Source organism: Anas acuta, chromosome 1 (genome assembly GCF_963932015.1).
Source record: "Anas acuta chromosome 1, bAnaAcu1.1, whole genome shotgun sequence".
In the NCBI taxonomy this organism is placed as follows: Eukaryota; Metazoa; Chordata; class Aves; order Anseriformes; family Anatidae; genus Anas; species Anas acuta.
In genome coordinates, this window is record NC_088979.1 from 21,895,719 (window position 1) to 21,920,009 (window position 24,291).

Below are 24,291 nucleotides of genomic sequence, written 5' to 3' on the forward strand. Positions count from 1 at the left end.
CTCACTGGTATGGAATGTTGTCTACAGTTTTTGAAAAATAATAAAAAGATAAAGCATTAAAGAACTCATTCATATTCCATTCCCTCACTTATTTTGGATATGAAGAATCAATTTGGCTATGTTTGGGCTATGTTTGTTGGAAACAAAGTGCAGAAAAAGTGGCTTAGTTCAGATGAAAACTTGTATGCTTTTGGAAATGTAAGAGCTGCAGCTTCAAATACATGTAACATGTATTTAAACATGGCCTGGAGCTTAAGCTTCAGATCATCTGACAAAGTATAAACTATCTTTCATCACAAATTCTTAAAATTTTGTTGTATTAACTTGATAAGTTTAGTTTGGATGGTGACTCTGAAGCTCAGATATTTTTTCTGTACCTAGAAAACAGCTTGAATGTGGAAAGTTCTGTTATTTAAAATTGGTTCCAATTGTAATTTTTTGAGCAATGAGGAAAGTCTTGGGTTACAACTCCAATTTTGTAACCTCAGGAGTAAAACAGGCCTTTATACTAAAGGATCTAGCTTCACAATTCAAACCTGTTTTCAGTGAGGGCATTTTATATAAGCAGTTTTATAGGAACATCCCAGTCTTATCAGGATTTGGTTCTTACCCTGAATTGTGACACCTAAACATTGAGTGAAAACTGAGTTTCCATCAGGCTTTTGAGCCACTCTGTTTAATTCTACAGCGTAATCTGGCCTGCCTTAGCAGATTCCTAGGTTTCTCTTCCACTTGGCTAAACCAAACCATCTACCAGTTAGAGTTCTCAAGTAGTTTCATTCTAAAATGGTAATGAATATGTAAGTAACTGTTTTAGAGAGCAAAACTGCAAGTGTCTATGAGCACTTGTTGAATGCATTTAAAACAAAAAAGCCCTATTTTGTAGGCATGAATTAAATCAATTGGTGAAAGTAATGAAAGTTTAACCAGAATGGTATGGATGGGACTTGGGGAACTCAGATGCTCTTCTCAAGGCGGAGGATATCTTCTAGAAGGTTTCTTCTCTCCGTTTACATAATCAGAATTTTTTGCTATCTCCCATCTTTATTGCCTAATTGACAAAATTTTTAGATGTGGTAGGTCTGTGGATGTGCCAGGGCTAGTATTAACAGTAAATAAATAAATAAACAGTCTTGAGTTCCACAGTCATTTGAAATGCCTTTTTAGGAAGGTGCTACAAATTCTGTCCCTTGCTGTCCCAGTTGTTTTGTCAGAATTTTCAGCTGTCACTACCTGGACAAATTCTGCTCAGCTCTTTACCACTTCTTTCAACTCCAGTGCAGAATTGGTTAACTTGTTGCATGCCAAATTTTATCTAGAGGAACATCATTCTTTTAGTTATTCCTGTACCTAACATTCAGATAAATCCAGAATATTACCTTCTGAGATTAGAAATCAGTTACAAATTTAGTCTGTATAATGCAATTTACGATTTGTTTTGTTGCATTAATGTTTACTTAGCAAACTTCACTTAACTAAGTGGGATTAAAGAATTGTAAGATTCCAATGAACTTTTTACCCATGTAAGTCTTAAGTGTTTTTAATTCAATAGTCTGAATAATTGGTTAGGCTGTGCTTTAATATTCAGACACATGCACATATGGAATAACTAATGTGTGACATAAGGTGGTTAGTGGTCATGTGATTGAAGGTGGAATATTCTTACTATTTGTTTTTAAACATGAGCATCCTCTTTGTTTACAGCTCTTAGAATCCTTTTTCTTTTCCAGTGCTTTGAAATACATCGATACTATGATGTTTGGCTGACCTGTCCAAATAAAGGTGTTTCAAAAAAACAAAACAAAACAAAAAACACCAAAAAGCACCACTTTCCAAATACTCTTCTGCACTAATTTAGCATTTCATAATCACACTTCTTTTCTAACCTGACACTAACTTCTCTGTCACTTTGTTCACGTTGTTAAAAATGTAAATTAATTAACCATTGAAATATTTAGTTGGTTTAAACCTGCCTAAAGCCAAAGTGATCCAATATGATTTGCTTTGGAAAACCATTATGGATTATCTTCGCAGTATCCTTTATCTATTGCAAGTTGTTACTATCTTCTCATTTTATTTTTTGTTTAGACTTCATATACCAAACTTTTGACAATACCAAACTTTTGACGATTAATACGTAATAATCTTCAAACACTTCAGTGTGTTCATATAATAATTGGTTTTGTTTTTGCCTTAATTTCTTTGCTTTCAATAATGTCTTGTGAAACTCCTATTCCCCTTATTCCCCTCACCCTCCACCCCCCAAAAAGCACAGATTTTAAGAGAAATCAAAAGTTGGTTATATGTTTTATGTATCAGTAAATTTTAGATGTTTGCCAGTCACTTTAATGCTATTTCTTTCTGTTATACCAAATTTAAAGTCATTACTAAAGGATAAAATAGAATATATCGTTAAAACAAGTTAATTTCATAGAAAAAGAACATAATTGTTATTGCTTTAATTTGAAACTGCTCCTTAGTTTGTGATGAATTCTCTGAAGTCACATAAGAACAGTCTGTGCAGCAGTGGCAAGGCTTTCTTACTGTCAAGTCTGTTCTCCAACTTCTATAATATAATGCTTATGGAAGGCCTTTTGCAAAGTGTTTATAAGAACTCATACCTCAGCCTTTCATATGGAAAGCTTGCTAACACTACTTCACATCTAAGGCAGAAAACTATTTAAATTTGTTCATGCAGACCAGCTTCCTGTATCTTCTGTTCTTGTCAGCAAGCTGTATGTAACTTAAATATCCCTTGCTCATGGTAGGCTTGCCTAGAACGTGTTTTCTACCAAATAGGCATTGTCCATCTCTTTGCATTTAAAATAAACATTTAATTTACATTTGTTTTTAAACAGACACCAAACCCTACTGCAAGTGAGTTTATTCCTAAAGGAGGATCAACCTCCAGGCTGAGTAATGTATCCCAGTCAAGTATGTCTGCCTTCTCTCAAGCCTTGTTCTCTCACCCCTCCATGGGAAGTCCTGCTACCGCTGGGCTAGCACCAGGTAAGTTGAGAGTAATGATTTGTGGTACAGTTGCTTCTTTTAATTTATAATTATGCCAAACATAACCCTGGACAGCTTATAATCAGGTTTAATGTGTATAAATCTAGTCACCTCCTACTTCAACTCTTAATTTTGAGAAAATCTTCCAGCATATAAACTCCAAGTTGCGTCACTTCTATCTCTTAGTAGAATGGAAGTCACACTGCAGGCTGTGAAAACTGTTCAGCCACAGCAGCCCTGAAATTAACTAATTTACTCTGCTTTTTTGGAGAGAAAGAGGTGCTGAATTATTGCATACTGTGCTCTGCACTGTCCTTGCTAGAGCAGTACCTGGGTTAGTTTTAAACTGGCTCTAGAATAGAAATACGCTGAGGAGTACAATGAATGTGTACTATGTATTGTTTGCTCTCTTGATTTGTTTCTAGAGGATGTAATCTAGATGCTACTACTTTCAATGTTTATAGTATATATACTATAGAGCTTACATTTTTGATCAGTAACATAACTATTGGAGAACATAAGCTTATCCTAATGGCAAGGCAAATGATTTGAACTGTTAGTGTATTTGTCATATCATGTAGTTTCACTTTTAAGACCAACTTCAGGTTGTTTCCCGTGTTTAAAGCTCTTATCTAAATGTGTTCTATGCAGTCAGAGAATTCACACTGACAAGGTTTTTTTAAAACTTTAACTTCAACCTGTTCATATATCTTCTGAACTTCTGATCTTTAAACAGTTAACTCTAATATTTGCTTCGTAGAAAAATGGAATAGTTTCAAGATAAAAAGATGAGCAGGTCTGGATGTTACCCATCCCAGATTCTTTAGCAAATTTCTGTATGTACTTAAACCTGTGGCAGTCTATCTCAGGAAGAAGCAGCATTAGGTAGCTGCCAGAAGACAAAAGGGCAAATAATGTAAATGTTTAGTGTTTTTAAAAGCAGTACTGGCAATTACTGTATGTTCAACAGAACTTCAGGCTTTCCTGATAGCAGCACTAAAAATCATTGTCAATATGAAAGGATTAGCTAGTGAGATGGTGTCAGAATAGGCTGGGAAAGCGATTGGTGCTTCTGCTGACCAACTGAGCATAACACAGTACTGTGTCTGATTCATCCTATATTGTGCTGTACAGTCTTATTGGAAAACTGTTGTGTTTATATGCCTCTCAGCCTTCTCACCTGGATTAAAAATTTTATAAAGGATTAAATAGAATACAGTAAAATGATCTACTTTTGGAAAGTGCCCAGGGGGATCTCAGAGGGATCCTTCACAGTCCAATTTCTTTATTATCTGTAAGTAATACTCGAAAGGATAAGTAACACTGTTGATGAAAGAAGTTTTTACAACAACTAGAAGTCTGAAAAATACAGATGCCATTGCTGAAATCTATCTAGGTTCAAATACTGTTGTTTAGGAGAAGAAGGATGGGGGAGTCTTCGTAAGCGCTAACTTCAGGCAAGACTAGCTTGTTTTTCTGCTTTTTCTGTGTAGTTATAGAGAATATCAGTTCAAAGCAGGAGTCTGAGTTGGGTGCTTTGAATTGCTCTAGAAGCTTCTTTCTTGACACTGTGTGTGGAGTTTTCTGAACCAAGTATGCAGTGTAAATAATACCCACAGATACTTGTTTTTAAGTGGCTTAGCTGCCAGTAGTATACAAGCACAAAAACCTGCTACCTCAAGGTGAGTTAGGAGCTGCTCTTTGTAGAGGACTAGACTCTTAAGCACAAAATCAGTATTTTTGTGGGGAAACTTTGCCATCTGGGTTATACTGGATATCAGAATAAAGAATTAGATGTATTCAGAAATTGTCATTAAAATGGTTGTTGGAGGTCTGGTATTGGTTTCATTTGAATTTGCTTTTGCTTATCAATGTAAAGAGTCTACAAGAGTTTTCCTTTAAATAAAGGTATGCACCATTTAACTGGAAGGAGATGTTCTCCAGTAGAACAGCTTTCAGGAAAATGTTAAGGATTTAAACATTAGCATAAGATTAAGATTACTTACATTAGTTTACAGAATACTGGAAATTAATATTTAGTTTTAAATAAGGAAAAGTAGGAGGAATTCTTTAAAAGATCCATACTTCAATTCAACCATCGCAAAGTAGAGAACAATCGTTTGATTTCCCTCTTGAAGATGGAACAAATTAAGTTCTCAGAAATTAGATATGTAACAGATCTGCCTCAAGGAAGGTGTAAATCAAAAACATTTTTGACATCTGGTATTTCATAAGTAACTGGTCACAAAACTGAGTGTCCCTGGAAAATATTTTTTGCATCCATCTTGTTAACAATAATGCAGAAATACTGGAAGAAGCTGAAACATAATCTGTTGTGATGGGTAACTTGTATCCATACCTGACATATCCATTAGGACACAGCATTGAAAAAAGCTACTCCTGCTTTTTCACGTATCTACTTAGATAAGTGCTTTCTAGCATAATCTCTATACAGAGTCAATCTTCATCTCCATGGCTTTAAATAAAATATTAAAACAGTGAGATAAAACACCATTTAAGAAGTTGGAGAAAACTAGTATCAGAGTTTTGAGCAGATCTCCTTCATCCTTTCCAAGCAGTCTTTTCTCAGGCTCCCCTGGATACTACCCTATTCCCGCTCCTTCTGTTCCCGTGCTAGTAAGTGCTTTCTATTTGGCATTTGCGTGGGAAATTTAGTCTTCAACTAGTCTGTTGAAGACTTAATCCTACCCAGTTCTCTGTAGCAGTTCCATAATAATAGCACCATTAAAGCATGGCAACAATGCGTATCAAAGAAATTAATGGATGTCATCAAAGTGGTAAGACATCACTGCCAAGTTAACCTTGAAAGAAAATAGATTTGTAGCCCCTGAAAGTGTTTGTCTGATTTGGTTTTCTTGAAGCTAGCTTATAGCTAAAGGGTGATGGCTTTGTCATTGGTGTAAATTACAGCAAATTGCTGATTCCAGAGCTTCTGTATTTAGTTGAAGACAGAATCTGAGCCTATACAGAATGCATAGATCCCAATAGATGTTAATAATGTGCATGTGCCTAGATCTTGATTCTAGTCTTGATTCTAGCAATGTGAATCTGCAGGATTAGCAGCCAGGAGGCACAGAGCCTTCTGTGGCCTCCCATAGCAAGTACAGCACAGCCATGCAGCTGAGAAGATTCCACAATCCTAGCAAAATAATACAAGGAAGGCAAAGATACTATAAAATTATATTTATCTTTAATAAATTGAGGAGGAGGAATTTCTGACTGTAATTTTTTGTGGAATTAAGCAGATTTAATTATCTTGAAAATACACAGCTACAATGCTAATGATCTGATAGAAAACGTAATTTTTACTGAATTTAAATGTACTGCTGTCAACAGATCCTTGAAATAGCCTTGAACTATTATTAAGCTCAATTTGTCATTTCTCAGTGTACCTAGTAGTGTAGAGTGTCGCTAAAGTACAGAACATAATCATGATAATATTAGACATTTGATTTTTGACCTCTGACTTCTTAACATCTGTAGTTGTACAGGGATTAACATCCTTAGTTGTATAGTGATAATGGTTGTAGTTGAGTAAATTTCACAGAATCACAGGATTGTAGGGGTTGGAAGGGACCTCAAGAGACCATCAGGTCCAACCCCTCTGCCAAAGCAGGTTCCCTAGAGCAGGCTGCCCAGGTTGGTGTCCAGATGGGCCTTGAATATCTCCAGAGAAGGAGACTCCACAACCTCCCTGGGCAGCCTGTCCCAGTGCTCCGTCACCCTCACCATGAAGAAGTTCTTTCGCATGTTGGTGTGGAACTTCCTGGGCTCCGTCTTCTGGCCACTGCCCCTTGTCCTGTCCCCACAAACCACTGAAAAGAGGTTGGCCAAATCCCTCTGTCTCCCACACTTAAGACATTTGTAAACATTGATAAGATTCTTTCTCAGTAGGGAGAAATTTGTAGACAAAGGTTTAAAAATATACATATTTAAAAGGTTATAAAGTTTTGAAATATATACATTCTGGATTACTCTTTTTTGAAATGCTAGTTGTAGGGTAGTTGATTTCCATACACATGAGCTGAATGAAATCCTGCTTCATGGTAAACTTTCAGTGACTCTAAAAACTGTAGACTCTGAGTCCTTAATGAGAATTCAAGCTTAATATCTTTTCTTTCATGCTGCTCACCCGTAGAATTCTCAAATTCAAAATATAACTTGGCATTTAACTTAAGGCTTTGTAGTATGCAATGTATTTATTAAAAATGTACACCTTGTAAAAATCTTTGAGCAGTGTCTCAAATGAATTTCAAAGTCTACTGCTTCTCTTTTGTCAGTCTCAATGAAACTTCAAAAATAAATAAACTTAAATAAAACAAACAAACAACAGCACAACAATGCAAGAAGAGAAAATGTAACAACAGAGAGGGATAATATGGTATGATCTTTCTCTGTGTAAAATGAGTATAGCAGCAAGGGCTCCAGGTATGTGTAGGTAACCTGCACTGTCACAGTGAATATTGCAAAAAGCTTGAAAGCCTGCAACCATTTACATGTTGGTATGATTACTTTTTTTTTTTGTGTGTGTGTGAATAACCATGAAGCAAAAAAAGCTTTCTCTTGCAACTTACCTTTCAAGGTAGTATTTGAATTCTTCGTTAGAATTCACCAATACAAGGAATTGAGTGTCATCTACTGGAAAAGAGAACTCTTGAGAAGGACAATTTGAAGCAGCTTACAATTGTGTTTTATGTAACTGCACCAGTATAGGTGCATATACCAGTACATATACTGGTGCAGTTACATAAAACACAATTGTAAGTAGAAATATATTTGTATCTAGATTCGATCCCCATTTTTTCTTATGTCCTCATGTGAATAAACGTTTACATAAAATCGCAGTGTTGAAAATGGTCTAATGCTGTGAGCTGTGTTCCACGTTCACCATGTGGTTACCATCTATGCTCATTACTCTTATTTTCCTACCTGTGAGTCAGTAGGAATATCACGTTCACCTTTTAAAGCAGGCACTTTCAATCATTTTTTTCTTGAAGTAATTTCCACTTGCTGCCTATTTCAGGTGTTTGGCCTGAGTTCTGCCATCTCATCCTATTTTATTGTGGTTAAATATTAATATCAGTGAGATTTTAACTGATTAAAATCCTAATGAAGTTGGTGAGATCTGTTTGAGTTTGTGCATCTAAGTTATTATTTACTTACATAGTTATGTAATGGAACTGACGTAGAGCTTAGCTTTTTTCTTTTACATGTGACTTTAAGTATTAATAATTAAAAGTCCAGACCCTGTAGAGTTTAATGCAGATCTCAAAAGGATCTATCAACTTGGGTATTTGCTGCCTCTGTCTGCCAGAACCCACCACAGTGCTTGCAGCAAATTTCTTGTAATGCATCGTGTAGTGTTCTAGCAGTATGAAAATAAACTCTAGTCAAATTTCTTTCATATCTTGAACTGATTATGTATATTGGCAAATGAGAAGCCCATATGTTTTGCCTGACAGATGATTTTCATTGAACTCTCAAGGTCCTTTCAAAATCAGACTTGAATGAAGTTAGAAGGGCATTGAAAAGGACTTGTGTAACTGATCATCTTTCTTTTATTTCACTCCCACGTTAATACTCAAAGACATTAAAGATTTAGATTTGTAACTATTATTTGGCAGGAATAAATTTTTAAACTGTCTTGCAGTGGAAAATGTGTGAAATGATAGCTGTAAGAGCTGCTATTTAATAGTTTTATATTTTCTAAAAATAATAAAATGACTAAGGACACCCAACTAAGGAGAAAGATCTCAGATTTTCATATGATTTACATGAAAAATCTTATTTCATCACAAATGCTTAATCAAAGAAGTAATTGCTCTAGTTTTTGAGATACTAATGAAATGATTGGAGTTAAATTTCACAAATATTCTGCTAATATCTTGAGAAATAACATGGCTTCAGATTATTTTCCTCAAGTACTGATTGAATTATTAATACCAAAATTGTTATTTGCCTCTATAGTTTGTGTTTAAAAATCAAAAAAAGTAAATGTTGGGGAGAGATCTCTGTTGTAGAGGTGAGACACGAATATGAGAACTCCTACACGTTACTGATGATGAGTATGTGTCAACTTTTCAAGTTCTATACCAACTTAAGTTGTATATCTGCTTAAAAAGACAAAGCAGAGCTAATAAAGAGAAGTAATTTAAGCAAATATCTGAGAAATTACTGACTTTTTTAGTTAGAGGAGAATTCTCCTCTGTACATAGAGATAAAATATACAAGTTATGTATCTTTCATCTTTTCAAAAGAATTTAATATGACGAATATATTTCTGCCGCTTAAGGTAGAGAAAGTACCTTCTAATTTGAACTGAGCAACATGAGATTTTAAAAGTCCTGTATTTGTTTTGATGGGAACACCTAGATATTTCTGGTGGAAGATACTAGTTATACTACAAGTTTTCTGAAGGGTTATCTCTTCCTCAGCAGCACCCTGAAATGCTTTTTGATACCTAAAATTTTATAAATAGGCGTGTCTGAGTATTTTGCATACAATAAGTCTTGAATGAAATAACTGAATCAGTTTTTGGTAACTAAAAAGCATGTGTGTGGTACAAGTTCCCCTTGTTTTTTCCCTTGCTAATGCACTATGTTTAGAAGCTAAGCTTCTAAAGTTTGATTGCCAGTATTCTGTTAAGCCTAGTGTAAACAGTGATCAGTAAAATCACTTTAAACAAATTTGTATGAATACCCAGCAGATCTCATATTCTGAGAAGCTATCTATCCTTACTTAACAAATAGGTCTTCTGGAGGGTATTTTTTTTTGATAACGACAGGAAAATAGGTGATTTCTCCCCTGAAATTATTAGAAGTAGTGTATTGCTTATTTATATGCTGTACTAACTCCATTAATAGTCATTCATAGTTGTGGAGTTACTTCTAGTAAAATGAACATGTGTAAGGTTAAGTGAATTAGAGCTTGGCAAACTTCATGACTGTTCCTGTAACTGTTACATAAACATTCATTTGTCAGGCAGTTGTTAATATTTTCTCTGTGTGGTTTAATAAACTCTCTTCTTCCAGACAAAGCATTAATTTGGTTCATCTCCCCCCCTTCTACTGTCTTTCTGGTTCTTCGTGTGTAGGTCCCAAGTCCTTACCCCTTTTCTCTCTGAACGTAAAGTTTTTGTGTTTTTTTTTTAATTTTTTTTTTCAGGAAAATGTATCTGCTCCAGTCTTGCTCTTACGGTTTTACACTTAATTCTTCATAAAGATGTACCGATCCTTAAACTTCTCACCTGCTCAGAGTAATATTTAATTCTGAACTGACTGTAATGAAGTTTGTAGCAATGACAGAGATTTGATCAACGGTATCTCCTTTTGTTTCTCTAAGGAATGTCGCTGTCAGCAGGATCTTCTCCTCTCCATTCCCCCAAAATAACTCCTCACACATCTCCTGCTCCTCGACGAAGAAGTCATACTCCTAACCCAGCAAACTATATGGTGCCTACTAGTGCCTCTGCTTCTGTTGCTAATGCTGTCTCCCAGCCTCCATCTACTGGCCAGGTGATCCAGAAGGAAACAGTGGGTGGAACGACATACTTCTATACTGATACAACTCCAGCACCTCTCACGGGAATGGTATGTTTGCTTTTAATGCAAAAGTGTATGTAGCTTCCAAGGACTGAACTGATTAATGCTATATAGGTTATTTATAACACTCTGGAACCCTTATTCTCTGAAGATTTGGCCTTTTAAATGTTGAAATTGTTCTCAGATCACTGAAATGTAAAGACCAGTGAACTTTGTGTATTCTTCATTTACCTTGTATAGAGTCTTGTTTTTGTAACGTAGTAGAGAAAGCAATTTAATGCATCTTAGTGGATACATACATAGAAAATATCAATTATTTCAAATTGCTTTTATGTCTGATAGATTAAAGAAATCTTACATTCATAGTGGAGGGGAAAAGGCATTTACAAAAATGTTATGTGCTTGCACAAGCATCATTTAAATCATCAGTAGTGAACATCACTGGAAGAAACTAATCTGGCAGTGTATATGTAACATGGACTGTGCCTGAAAATTTTATAGTTCAGTAGTTTAATAGGATGACAAAACTATTTTCCCTATGCTTAAGCATTTTCAACTGCTTTTTTTTTTTTGCTTTCAGGTATTTCCAAATTATCACATTTACCATCCAGCTGCACCTCACGTTGCTTACATGCAGCCAAAAGCAAATGCACCTTCCTTCTTCATGGCGGATGAGCTCAGACAGGTAAGATAGAGAATTTAAAGGAAAGTCACATATCTTGGAGAAAAGTAGAAAATCATCAGTAGCAGAAGAGAAATAACCACTAAAAATAGGTGTAGTCACTTTTCCCAAAGGATAATTTAAAAAATATAGTTCTGTGAAGGATTGGGGTAGGTTTCAGCATACGTGACTGCAATCTAACCTGCGTGCCATGATTTCCTATTTAGGTATTCTTACTTGTTGCGTATTATGTATTAGTATGCATGAATTATCTATGTAGCATTCTTTACAACTGGATAGGATCACAGCTTTAAAGTCTTTCACTGAAATGAAAGGTGTTAGTTAATGATCCCTTCTCTGAGGGTTGGCTATGTCCATACTTTATTTCAGCTTTACTCTAGTAGACGCCTCTTCAATGACAGAGCTAATTTCTTGAAGGGAGGAGGTACAAAAGACTTCACATATTGTCATTAACTTCTTCAAGCTACTATTTTTTTCCCCCACCCTGGGACATTTGCATCAACTTGCTATTCTAGTACAAGTAGCTGGTACTTCAAAGACAGCGTACTGTTAATTTACCTGTGATGGTGAAATGAGTTATAAGGTTCAAAACTTGACATAATTTATTCTTCAGGAACTGATCAACAGACACTTAATAACTATGGCCCAGATTGATCAGGCTGATATTCCTGGTAAGAACTTCTTATTAATTTCTTATTAAGTTAAAATGTGATCACTTTGTTCTGCATCTGTGTGTATTCAACAACAATAACAGTGTCTTGAAACAAAACAATAACAAAAGAAAACCACAAACCCAACACACCTGTTCTTAATCTTTCATGAAGCTTGAGCTGTAGATAACAAGATACAAAGTATTTCAGAAATAGGAAATTTGTTTCTTGCTTTTATTCATTTTTTATGTCTGTAACTTTCTTCTGGTTTGAAACTCTGAAATGATGGGGACTACTTAAAATAAGTGAAAAAAATAAACATCAAGGCAATAGAAAGCAGTATTGCATTACTCTGTACGTGCATCCTCTAAAGGAATGCCTACTATGTGTTTTCAAATGCTATAGTAGCAAACTTGGTTGTTTTAAAACAAATTGGCTGGCTTATCCGAGAGGCTTTGTACTACTTGTTGGCAGGCAAGAGGAACATAGTATTCACTGTATTTTTTTTTTGAGAACTTAAAATTGATTCTGTTCAATTTATATTTAAACAGACTGTTTTGCTTGCAGTATCCTTTCTTTTCAACTGTGTGTTTAATGTGGTCATGCTACAGTATAAAATGCAGTTTAGTATACTAACCCAGCTAAGGTACAAGTGTATATCTTTTTGCAGTCTCTTAATCTGATTTGTAAATCTTCAGTGCCTCTCTGTTTTTGAAACCAGTATGTTACAATGCAATATTCAGATTTGTTTTTTTGTGTGGATAGGGTTCTTACAATGATATGAAGTCTGTATGGAAATTGGTGCTTATCCATGAATCTTTGCAGGGAAAAAAACACAACACATGTCATTCAGAATGGTGAATTTTTAAGGCAAGTGAGAAAACTTCAGATGAAACTCTGCATCTATTGTTGATTTTTACTTGGTGTAACTATTTTTATGAGGACAGTTGCCAGTGTGGAGTCCATTTCAGGAACATACATTGATATTAAAGCAGAAATAGTGAACTTTTAACTTTACATGCACATAAAAGATGCTATGAGCTTCTGTATTAGAGACATAGCCAATTTAATCTCTACTCTCGTAAGATTTTTTTCAAAGATAACTGATACCCAATATGTTTCTGTACGTACGCTTATTTAGCAGTTCCAGCGGAAGTGGACAGCTACCACAGTCTCTTTCCTTTAGAACCACTGCCACCACCCAATCGGATACAGAAAACAAGCAACTTTGGGTACATTACGTCATGCTATAAAGCTGTAAATAGTAAAGATGATCTGCCATATTGCCTTCGGAGGATACATGGTGAGAAAAATTGAGTTGACGTTTTTTTAAATGCCAGTGCTATTTTTGTTTAAATATTTTGAGCTACATGTAAAGCTCAGGACAGCTTTGATAGAATTATTCTGTGGGGTTTAAGAGAGCAAGAGGATCCCATAGGACTAGCACTGCTAGGCATTCTAGTCTTATTTTAACGTTTAATTGCTTTTCAGTAATTTCAGAAGAAAAAAAATCCCTTTTCTCCCAAACATTACATTTTTAAACCGTGTTTTTGGTCTTTTCTAGGTTTTCGTCTTGTTAACACAAAATGCATGGTATTGGTTGACATGTGGAAAAAAATTCAGCACTCAAATATAGTAACCTTGCGTGAAGTGTTTACCACTAAAGCATTTGGAGAACATTGTAAGTTTTTTTTTTTTTTCCCCCGACTGATGTGTTTAGACTTTCTTCTAGATATGCTTGAGTTAGTAATTGTCACATGTTTCTATTTTTAAGCTCTTGTGTTTGCATATGATTTTCATGCTGGAGGAGAGACTATGATGAGCAGACACTTCAATGACCCTAGTGCTGATGCCTATTTCACAAAAAGAAAATGGGGTAAGAAAACACATTATCATACAATATTTCTGTAAACTATTTCCATTACTTGATTAGTAAATAACTGATCAAAAGTAGTTGTTGTCTTAATTTTTTAGCTAATCAGTTTTGTCATATCATATAAGCTGGTTGGGATCAGAATTTTCTTCATTTTCCATTTCTGAATGAAATTTTTGAATATTTTTTAAAATAACTTTTTGCTTGAGTTAAACTTTTCAGTTAAGGTAAATGAACGGCTTTTTCTCCTGGCCACATTTGACATCAATTCATTTGCAAAACTAAAGTCAGTTTGGAAAGGAATTTACAATTCTTTGTCTGCAGGGTAACAGGTTTGCACAGAGGATTGGGAAACAAGCTCTGGGTCCTAATTGCAGGTCTGTCACAGGGTGACACCCGACCCTGGAGATCTTTTGTAAGAGATGTATGCTTTGTCAGTGTGATGCTTGTTGAAGTGTTCTCCAATTATAAAATACCTTTTTTTGTAAAGCATTCTGAGGACTAATTTTAGGCAGTGCTCTGTTTAATGTTTTGCAATATGAAGTACTAGTTGAAGACAAGAAATGGACAGAGAAAGTCTCTTAATGTATTATTTTCTGACAGAAACTCTATATCAGAGGTCTGATTTTTTTCTCTTTCAGATGTATGCTCTGACTTCAAAGGAGTCGTTCAGGCTACATCTACATTAATAAGCAAAACCTGTCACCACCTATTATGTGGCCCAGTGGAGTTCATATCCATGTGGCTAAACTCTTCCCCTCCAAAATAGTACGCTGTCAATCATGCTATTAGAACCAGTTCTTGACCCATACAGTCCCACAGAGTGAATTCAGGTGTTGTCAGGAATGCAACAGGCCAAAACTGTTACAGGCCAATACCATGCTGAGAACAAAGCACACTAACAGGTTGAAAAGTATCACAGAATAATTTTGGGTTGGAGAGTACCCTTGGAGCTTGCATGGCCCAATGTCCTCTCACCTGGACCGACCTTGAAATCAGATCTAGCAGATGGATGAAGAGGGGACACTAATGACGCCTGTGACCTGGCCTTGTTTATTAGTGTAGATGTTGCCTTAATTGTCTTTAGGTGGCCAGTTGTTAAAGAGAACGAAAACTAAGGTTTCTACTTTATTGTGGCTTTTGAAATTAGAGCCTTTACTTATGAATTCAGTCTCTTTCAAAGGTTGGGAAACCTCATTTGGCTATCTGGTAGATCAGAGTATAATGGATTATTAGCATGTGAATGTACATTCAAAGGCTTGTTAGGTCCCTTGTACATTGAATAGTTCACACTGGCTTTTCACTGAACTAATATAAGTAAAGTTGGAACTTGAGTTCCACCATTGGTTTTGGTAGTAATGTCTCAGGACAGAAGAAACACTAGATTAGCTTGTCATATCTTGTGGCAAGTCAAAGAATGTAGTTACAAATACAGTGAACTTGATGTGAAACTCATTTGGTAGGATAAACATGGAACGCCCACTGCTAGATTAATAGTGGTTATGTGCAGGACTAGACTTCTGAGTGTCTCCCACCTGTGGTTTTCAATTTCCATGTAAATCAGTCCTTGTTATGTTTTTACACCTCTCTAGAGTATTACATAAAGAAGATTGATGTCTGCCTTAGATAAATTAATAAATGTGTAATAAAATTATTTTGGACACATTCATTTGTCACACTGGAAGAGAATAAGTTTTGCTGTTATAAAAGGCAGTCATGCCTCATCAATATATTGAAGATCTTTGAAAGTAGATCCGGTAGATATCATCTTGCATTTTCAATGACATCTCTTTAAAAAAAAAAACACAACAAACACCCCAAAACTAAGTGGTGATGATATGAGAGGAGTCCTCAGTTAGGTTAATAAATGGTTAGAAGGTAAGAAACAGAGTGAACACTTGACTTTCACAGTGAAGGGAGGTCACTGATGGTCACAAGAATGTGCTGGGAGCTGTATTTCTTAACACATTCACTCATCCATATTGAAGATAGATAATGCTCTGTCAGCATCTGCTGACAACACCTAGTTATTTCGATTGATTAAAAACAAAGGCCAATTGTGATAGATTGCAGAAGGATTTTACAGGACTGGAATTCTTGGCAAAAAATCTAGGGGATGAAGTTCAGTGTAATAAATGTAAAGTGAAGAGACTGAGGGGAAAATAACCCTAATTTTAAGTATAAATTGATGGCCACTGTCATGGCTGTTAGAACTGAAAAATAGATCTAGGGTTATAGTTAAATAGATCAAGGGAAATACTGTCCTCTTGAATATGGATATGGAATTGTTGCAGATTAAGAAAAGAGTAAACGATGAAGTAAAAGATGCAGTAATTAAGATGTGGTTGTATCACGGATCTAATACCTGTAGTTGTGGTCAACTTTAGCCACTTTGGCTGACATAAAGGAATATAAAAAGCTCAAAGGTGACAGGGGTAATCAAAGACATGGAATAGCATCAATACAAAGAACAGCAAAATGGGATAGTACTTCTCCTGCTCTTGAAGACGGGAGAGGAAGATTGGGTTGAAAATGACTGGAATATGGTAGGTCTCTGAAAATCATCAGGGAAAATAAAATAAAAAGCAGCAACTCTTCTGTTTCTTTCCATGCAAAAACTAGGGACTGGCAAATGAAATGAAGCTAGCCAGGCAGCAAATTCAAAACCAGGGTAAAAATAATTAAGTCATATAAATTTGTCGCAAGCTATTGTGGATATTTGCCTGGGTTCGAGGGGAAAGTGTTCTTACTCAAAGAAGAGGAATAATTTGAATTGTTAACTGCAAAGACCATCAGGAGGTCTCAGAGCTGCAAAACACTGAAAGATAGCAAAATATTGTGTTCATGATCTGTTATTTATTGTGAGCTACTATTTTGATTTTTAGCATACATCATTGAAGCAGGCTAGCGGGCTACCTATCTGACCCAGTGCAAATTTCTTCTTTAGGAAGGGGTAGTCTTCGAAACCGAAAATAAGGCATCAATTTCTGTTCAGCCAGGAGAAAGTCTTATTTCATTAAAACATAATATTGCATCCTCCTTTAATATATCAAAGTTCTGATAACTCACTCCTGCCTGTGGCTCTTCCAGTCTTTTTTTTTTTTTAATTTAGAAAAAAAAACCCTGCAGTTTACCGGTTTTGCCAAATCTTTCTGCACATCTTTGCTCTGGCTTTTCTTTTTTGGTAACTCGTGCTTTCTAGTCTGATCCTCAGTAGAAGGAGCAATTTAAGAGAGAAAAATAAGATTGCATACTTGATTTCTCGGAATTGCCTGCCTTCATGGATCCTTTCTCCATCCCCTCACAGAATTTCTTGGCCGTCTGCCTGCCTAGAGGAGACATCCAAGAGAAGCAGGGGAATGGATGGAAGTTGGGTACTCTGCAGCATGAGGCCCAGATTAGTGCAATTGCTTTTAAGGTTTTAGGAGGCACAACGCTGCCAACCTGATCAGTGAACTCAGAATTTGATTTCAGGTATGCAACCTTATTTATGTTGAACACTCCAGTTGGCAACACTAGACTTTGATGGTTAAAGGCTGAGGATTATGTTGTTTGTTGTTGTTTTTTTTTTTTTTTTTTTTACATGGCTGTCTTGCGTGTCACTTTTGGTGTCAGTGTGATCAGTCTTGGGTTTTTCATTTTGCCATGCTATTTGCAGATCCTGTTACAGTACTTCTTTGGAAGGAATTTTGTGTGGAAAAAAAATAGCAGCAGCTTACATTTATTTTTATTCTAAACACCTCTAAGCAAATGTCTTAATTTCTGGAATCTATAAAATTTATTTTTTGTGTTGTTCTTTTTGCAATGAAATATTCCTTCTCCAGGTGATAGAGTGGTAATCTGATGCTGTTCTGTAATATTCAACTAAATGTTCACAAGCTTTCAAATCAGCAATCTTCTTTTCAGCTAACTTGGAATACATTTATTTGAATAATTCCCTTTTTATTCTCATTCCTCATATTTCCTCAAGGCACTTTCGTTTTTATCAAGAGTCTAAACTTAGCATTAAATCTGTTGTTCTAGAACTTGTGTTTTCTCCACCTTTCTGGTATCAGTGTTTCAGATTATAGTACCCGTTAATACATTTATATCTGCAGAAATGCTATTCTCTTTAACGTAGCAAATTAACCTAAAAGTCCTGAAACCTTTTTTTCTTAACCATCCAATAACTAAACCACATCTTGAATGCATGTATTTTAAAGCTAATAGCTAGAAAATCGTGACAAATAAGCGGTAACTCAATATTGCTGCCAGTTAGGTATTTTCTTTGTCCTGATGAGTTTTTTGAGGTATCGGCATCAGAGATGAGCATGCCCCTGTATGTCCTTTGGTCTGTGTATTAACAATACTGAGTTATTAAGTATGGTGTGCATGCACGTAATAGCAGTTTTCAGCACCACAGATTCTGCTTTATGGCAATTGAATACCTTCTAATGAATGTAGGCAAGCTTCCTGGACCATGAGTTCCTTTGGATGCATTATTTTTCAACGATCCTGGGAATCTGGAGAGGTCCTGGTAGACTGGAAGCTGGCAAATGTTGTGCCGATTTTCAAGAAGGGTCAGAAAGAAGACTCTAGCAATTACAGGCCTGTCAGTCTCACGTCAGTGCCTGGTAAAATCATGGAGAAGATGGTTCTCGAACTTACTGAGGCGCACCTGGGGGACAAAGCAGTCATTGGTCCCAGCCAGCATGGGTTTGTGAAGGGTAGGTCCTGCCTAACTAACCTGATTTCCTTTTATGATAAGATCACCCGTATGGTGGACCAAGGGAAACCAGCTGATGTGATTTTTTTGGACTTCAGCAAGGCTTTTGACACGGTTTCCCATAGGATCCTACTGGACAAAATGTCCACCATACAGCTAAATAAAAACATCATACGATGGGTGAGCAATTGGCTAACGGGCAGGGCCCAAAGGGTTATGGTGAATGGGGCTGCGTCAGGCTGGCGGGCGGTCACCAGTGGGGTCCCTCAAGGCTCCATTTTAGGGCCGGTACTTTTCAATATTTTTATAAACGATCTGGATGTAGGAATAGAAGGCATTTTGAGCAAGTTTGCTGATGACACCAAACTTGGAGGAGTTGTGGACTCGAATGAGGGTGGAAAGGCCTTGCAGAGGGATCTGGATAGGTTGGAGAGCTGGGCGATCGCCAACCGCATGAAGTTCAATAAGAGCAAGTGCCGGGTCCTGCACCTGGGACGGGGAAACCCTGGCTGCACATACAGACTGGGCGATGAGACGCTGGAGAGCAGCCTAGAAGAGAGGGATCTGGGGGTCGTGGTAGACAACAAGTTGAATATGAGCCAGCAGTGTGCCCTGGCAGCCAGGAGGGCCAACCGTGTCCTGGGGTGCATCAAGCACGGCATCGCTAGTAGGTCGAGGGAGGTGATTGTCCCGCTCTACTCTGCGCTGGTGCGGCCTCACCTCGAGTACTGTGTGCAGTTCTGGGCACCACAGTATAAAAAGGACATGAAACTGTTGGAGAGTGTCCAGAGGAGGGCTACGAAGATGGTGAAAGGCCTGGAGGGGAAGACGTACGAGGAACGGCTGAGGGCACTGGGCCTGTTCAGCCTGGAGAAGAGGAGGCTGAGGGGAGACCTCATCGCAGTCTACAACTTCCTCGTTAAGGGGGTGTCGAGAGGCAGGAGACCTTTTCTCCATTAACACCAGTGACAGGACCCGCGGGAACGGGGTTAAGCTGAGGCAGGGGAAATTTAGGCTTGACATCAGGAGGGGGTTCTTCACAGAGAGGGTGGTTGCACACTGGAACAGGCTCCCCAGGGAAGTGGTCACTGCACCGAGCCTGATTGAATTTAAGAAGAGATTGGACTGTGCACTTAGTCACATGGTCTGAACTTGGGTAGACCTGTGCGGTGTCAAGAGTTGGACTTGATGATCCTTAAGGGTCCCTTCCAACTCAGGATATTCTATGATTCTATGATTATTAATAATAGTGCTTGATGCAGAAACGTGGACTTTATTGGCTCTGTAGCTTTTGCACCTTCAGTCACTGAGTATTTTTTCAGAAGATATCTCTTCATTTTAGAATAAGTTAAGTTGTGTAGTTGGACTATGATAAGCAGGAGGCATATATGAATATTTAAAATCAACGTGATGTCTCTATCTACAGACATTCTAAAAACAATGAAGATGAAAATATCTTGTATCCTATTGAAAACACAAAGCTAACCAAAATCTAGAAGTACTACTTTTAGATACTGTAAACACTGTTTTGCTCAGTTTTCAGCTTCTCTGATGAAAAATATGGAACAATTATCCTAAAATACCTCTGCCAAAAGCTGCAACACTTTCCAAGTCAAATCAAGTTTTTGCTATCTTCATTTTTTTTTCCTATGAATTGTAGTGCTGCATTAGTATTTCAGAACCTTTCTGTATATAGAAAATTGGGAAATGTAAAACTGAAGCCCAGGTCCCTTCTGAAGAAGGGGGGCAGGAAGGAAAGCTACTGCATGTGTCTTACTTCCATTATTATAGATAAGGAACACTAAAACCTAAATTCACAGTTCTAAATGTAAAAGATTGATTTATAGGCCTGACAGGTTCAATTTAGTGATCAGCTAAATCTTTCATTAGACTTCTGATTTTTTCATAAATGTCAGATGAGAACAGGGTGTGTTAGCATGCTCTGTGACCATGTTCCTGACTGAGTATGTAAAACAGGTCCTGCTGCTGGGGTCCCAGCTCTTCCGTCCTGTCGCAGGGCTATCCCTAGGCTCATCCTCGTATTGGGTAACCGCACTTCATTTTAATGTCTTTTTTTCTTCAAAAAAAAAACATCAGTGCTAAGCGTATGCTGCACATTTTGCTCAGCTGAGAACATGATAACACTGAATTTTAAATAAATAAAAATAAGGCAGTGAGTTCATTTTAATGTAGGAAGGAAGGTAATGGATTACCCGTGTTTTTGGAATGGCAGTTCTTACATTTTTAATCTTCCCCATTAGCATTTATGTACTGCATCCAGAGATGAAAGCTCTGACAGAAGCAAGTCTGTCCTGCACCAGAGGAGAGATAATCTGAAACTCTGCAAGTTTGTGGCTGTGGGTTCAACCTGGGGTGGGAAGCCTCCTTAAAATCAACCGTGAACCTCTAAAATACCACTTCTTGGGCTAACAATTTTGATCATGTTTGTAACTTTTTCTTAATGTTTTTGTTACATTTTTTTCAACTTGTTTAGCACTTTTTTGGTAAGCTTTTAGCTGTGTGCTTTACTTGCACAGTGAGCTTTTGAGTCTAATATCCTTGGTCATTGCTCAGGTGCCACCTGTAGCAGACCTGGTAGGTCTTCATGGACGTATTTCATAACCAGCATTACTGCTAACTGGACTGCTTTTAATGTTAGTTGTTTTGAGCAGATAGATACGTGAGAGGGCATTTCAAACTGATTCTTCCAGTGTTTTAGCTAGTACCTTTTAGTGTAGGGGAATGAAGGCTGCAGCCAACCAGCCTGAAAGCAGCAGCCTAGATTTAGCTGTAGCCACAAGCAACTCTTTCCAGTAGTAAAACAATCTTAGAATCATTAAGGTTGGACAAGACCTCTAAGATCACCTGGTCCAACCACCCCCTACCACCACTGTCACCCACCAAACCATGTCCCCAACACCACGTCCAACCTCTCCTTGAACACCCCCAGGGACGGTGATTCCACCACCTCCCTGGGCAACCCGTCCCAGTGCCTGACTGCTCTTTCTGAGCAGAAATGTCTCCTCATTGCCAACCTGAACCTCCCCTGGAACAGCTTGAGGCCATTCGCTCTAGTGCTATCACTAGTTATCTATGAGAAGAGGTCAACCCACAGCTTCCTTTCAGGCAGTTGCAGAGAGCAATGAGGCCTCACTTGAGCCTCCTCTTCTCCAGACTAAACACCCACAGTGCCCTCAGCCGCTCCTCACAGGACTTGTGCTCCAGACCCCTCACCAGCTTTGAAGCCCTTCCCTGGGCACTCTCCAGGGCCTTCTTGTACTCCAGGTGTCCTTCTTGTACTTAACTGAGATTTTCTTATTGGGAGATCACATCTTTCTGACAGCTTTTTTTTTTTTTGAATGTTCTTTTGGTTACATTGCCTTTAATCTGGAAATCAAAGGGCAAGTGTTCTTAAACACATGCAGAAAACTAACCCTCAAGTTCTGGCTTTTTTCTTTTCAGAATATTATAGCAACACTTCTGTTCTGCACGTATTTATTTTATACATAAAGGTTTGTAAGACAGTTACATATTTATTCCTGCTAAACATATGACATGTTGCTGTTTACCAGAAGTAAAGTGTACTCTATTATAGCAACTAATGGTTAGAAAAAAAAAGACTTGATTAATACAGGAACTTACGTCTCACATCTTATAATTTTTCTCATGCTGAAGAGGGAATCATGGGGGCTGGGGGGAGTTTGCTACGTGAGACTTCTGGTATGCTGGTTTGTGGGAAGTGATTTGCATAATGATTCATCAGGAGGCCAAAAAAAAGACACAAAGAATATCTCATTATATTCAGCCTTCAGTAGACATGCCAGGCTTGATGCTATTTAAAGGAGACAGTGTCTTGACCTTTATAATCTAAACCAAAACACCTTAAACCTGCAAAATGAACTAGTGTTTTTTTTTTTTTTAAAACTGGGAATGTCCTCAGCCCATCACCCCAAACTAGTAAAATTTCTAAGTAAAGCTTTCAGTAATATTTCATTTTTTGACATGTGTGTACCCATGCAGGGGCACATAAACATGTACCCAAACTTATTTGAAGCAAATGCATTGATAGGGACATGCTGTTGGGGGGTGGGAAAAAACAACAACAACAAAACACAAAACAACATGTTTGGAGAGGAGTTTTGGTTTTGATATATTTTGAGATTTGTGCTATGCAAACTGTAATGACTTTGTATTAAAGGCATCTTAGGGAAAATGACATTTATGAACTGTCTTTTTTCATCTATGGCTTAGTGTTACTGAGAAACAGTTTTGCAGTATGGAATTTGTGTGTTTGCAAATAAGTAATTTACTTCAGAAAGGAGGACTATGAATCCATTTAGAAATTAGGGGATGCATTGCTTTCAGGTGGCCCATTAAATGCATTGTAGAGTGATGACTTGTCAGTGAGCTGGGTCACAGCTGATGGATAAAGTTGTGTTCAGTGATGTTTAGCCACAGAATCTTCCACTCTGCTCATGTAGTTTGAAACTAGTTTGTTGTATTTCCCTCAGTTTTATCAGATGTAGAATGTTTGACTTCCTTACCTTTCTAGAGTAAAGGAGATGACATGGGATCTGTTGCAATTGCTCTGATATATGCTTGTTTTTTCACAACACTAGTATTTTTACTTCTCAAATACATACGATTCCAGTTCAGCAATTCCAGGAATTTTTAACTGGTGCTCTTATTGTAATGAATATTCATCCTAAACATAAAAATCAGCATAGTTTTCCTGAATATGAGTGAAAATAGTAATGTCCAGTGAGTTTGCAGTGTTTTAAAGTTTATTGCCCTTCCAAAAATTAAACAAAAACCATTATAGCACAATAGGTGGTATCTGTCTTTTTGAGTACTGTTGATTTAAAAGCTCAATGAAAAGAGTATGTGAATTAACTGTATAATTCAATATGTTCTAAGTGTAATTATATGTAGTAGCTGTCTGTTGATGCGTAGTCTTTTTCCTCCAGGTCAGCATGATGGACCTCTACCACGGCAGCATGCGGGATTGCTTCCAGAATCGTTGATATGGGCATATATTGTGCAGCTCAGCTCTGCCTTACGGACCATTCATACAGCAGGACTAGCATGCCGAGTTATGGATCCAACAAAGATTCTTGTAACTGGCAAAACAAGGTAAAGTATTCATTTTCACTGTATGTATACTGTGGTCTGTATTCATGATACCTGTTAACCATGCAGCTTTTCAGCAAAATAGCAAAGGCTTAATTAAAAAGTTCTATTAATATCTCATGTCAGTTGAAAATGTGCTAGAACTTGTAAAGTTCTATTTAAACACATTTCAGGAAGATTTATGCACTATCCTCAAGGTACTGTTGAGATCCACCACTGCAAGCTTAGAAACTTATTGATTTATTTGTAATACAAGGCTGTCTGTTGCACTATATCCAACAGTAAAATCAGTATTTTCTGCTTCATAATAGTTTGTGAAATACTAAGATAACCTTTTGTCATGTTAAATCGTATGAATATTAGGGGAAAGGTATGAATATTTGGGGAAAAATGGAGTAAACAGCAAAACTTAGTGACACTTCTTTCTTTTGTTTTGTTCCGAAAGGTTACGAGTTAATTGTGTTGGAATCTTTGATGTTTTAACATTTGACAACAGTCAAAATAATCCACTGGCATTAATGGCTCAGTTTCAGGTAAGACAACAGTGCTCTATTGAGGTTGGTGTCTTGGCACAGAGAGTACAGAAAACCAATGTGATTCCTTTTGGCAGATGAATATTTTAGTTGAATCGTAGTCTGGTATAACTATCTCTAAATAACTATTTTTTTATTCCTGATTTG

General features: G+C 37.1%; 1 protein-coding gene across 9 annotated transcripts in view; it reads left to right on the forward strand.

The window, feature by feature from the left end:
• Positions 1-24,291, forward strand: part of PAN3 (poly(A) specific ribonuclease subunit PAN3) — an 82,356-nt gene that overhangs the window by 41,735 nt on the left and 16,330 nt on the right. For all 9 annotated transcript variants that reach the window (XM_068672407.1, XM_068672378.1, XM_068672416.1 and 6 more), the window contains 9 exons: positions 2,859-3,009; positions 10,372-10,619; positions 11,152-11,256; positions 11,867-11,924; positions 13,045-13,206; positions 13,468-13,584; positions 13,678-13,779; positions 23,449-23,614; positions 24,057-24,144. In XM_068672407.1, the coding sequence (XP_068528508.1) occupies positions 2,859-3,009; positions 10,372-10,619; positions 11,152-11,256; positions 11,867-11,924; positions 13,045-13,206; positions 13,468-13,584; positions 13,678-13,779; positions 23,449-23,614; positions 24,057-24,144 (1,197 nt within the window). The remainder of the gene's footprint in view (positions 1-2,858; positions 3,010-10,371; positions 10,620-11,151; positions 11,257-11,866; positions 11,925-13,044; positions 13,207-13,467; positions 13,585-13,677; positions 13,780-23,448; positions 23,615-24,056; positions 24,145-24,291) is intronic.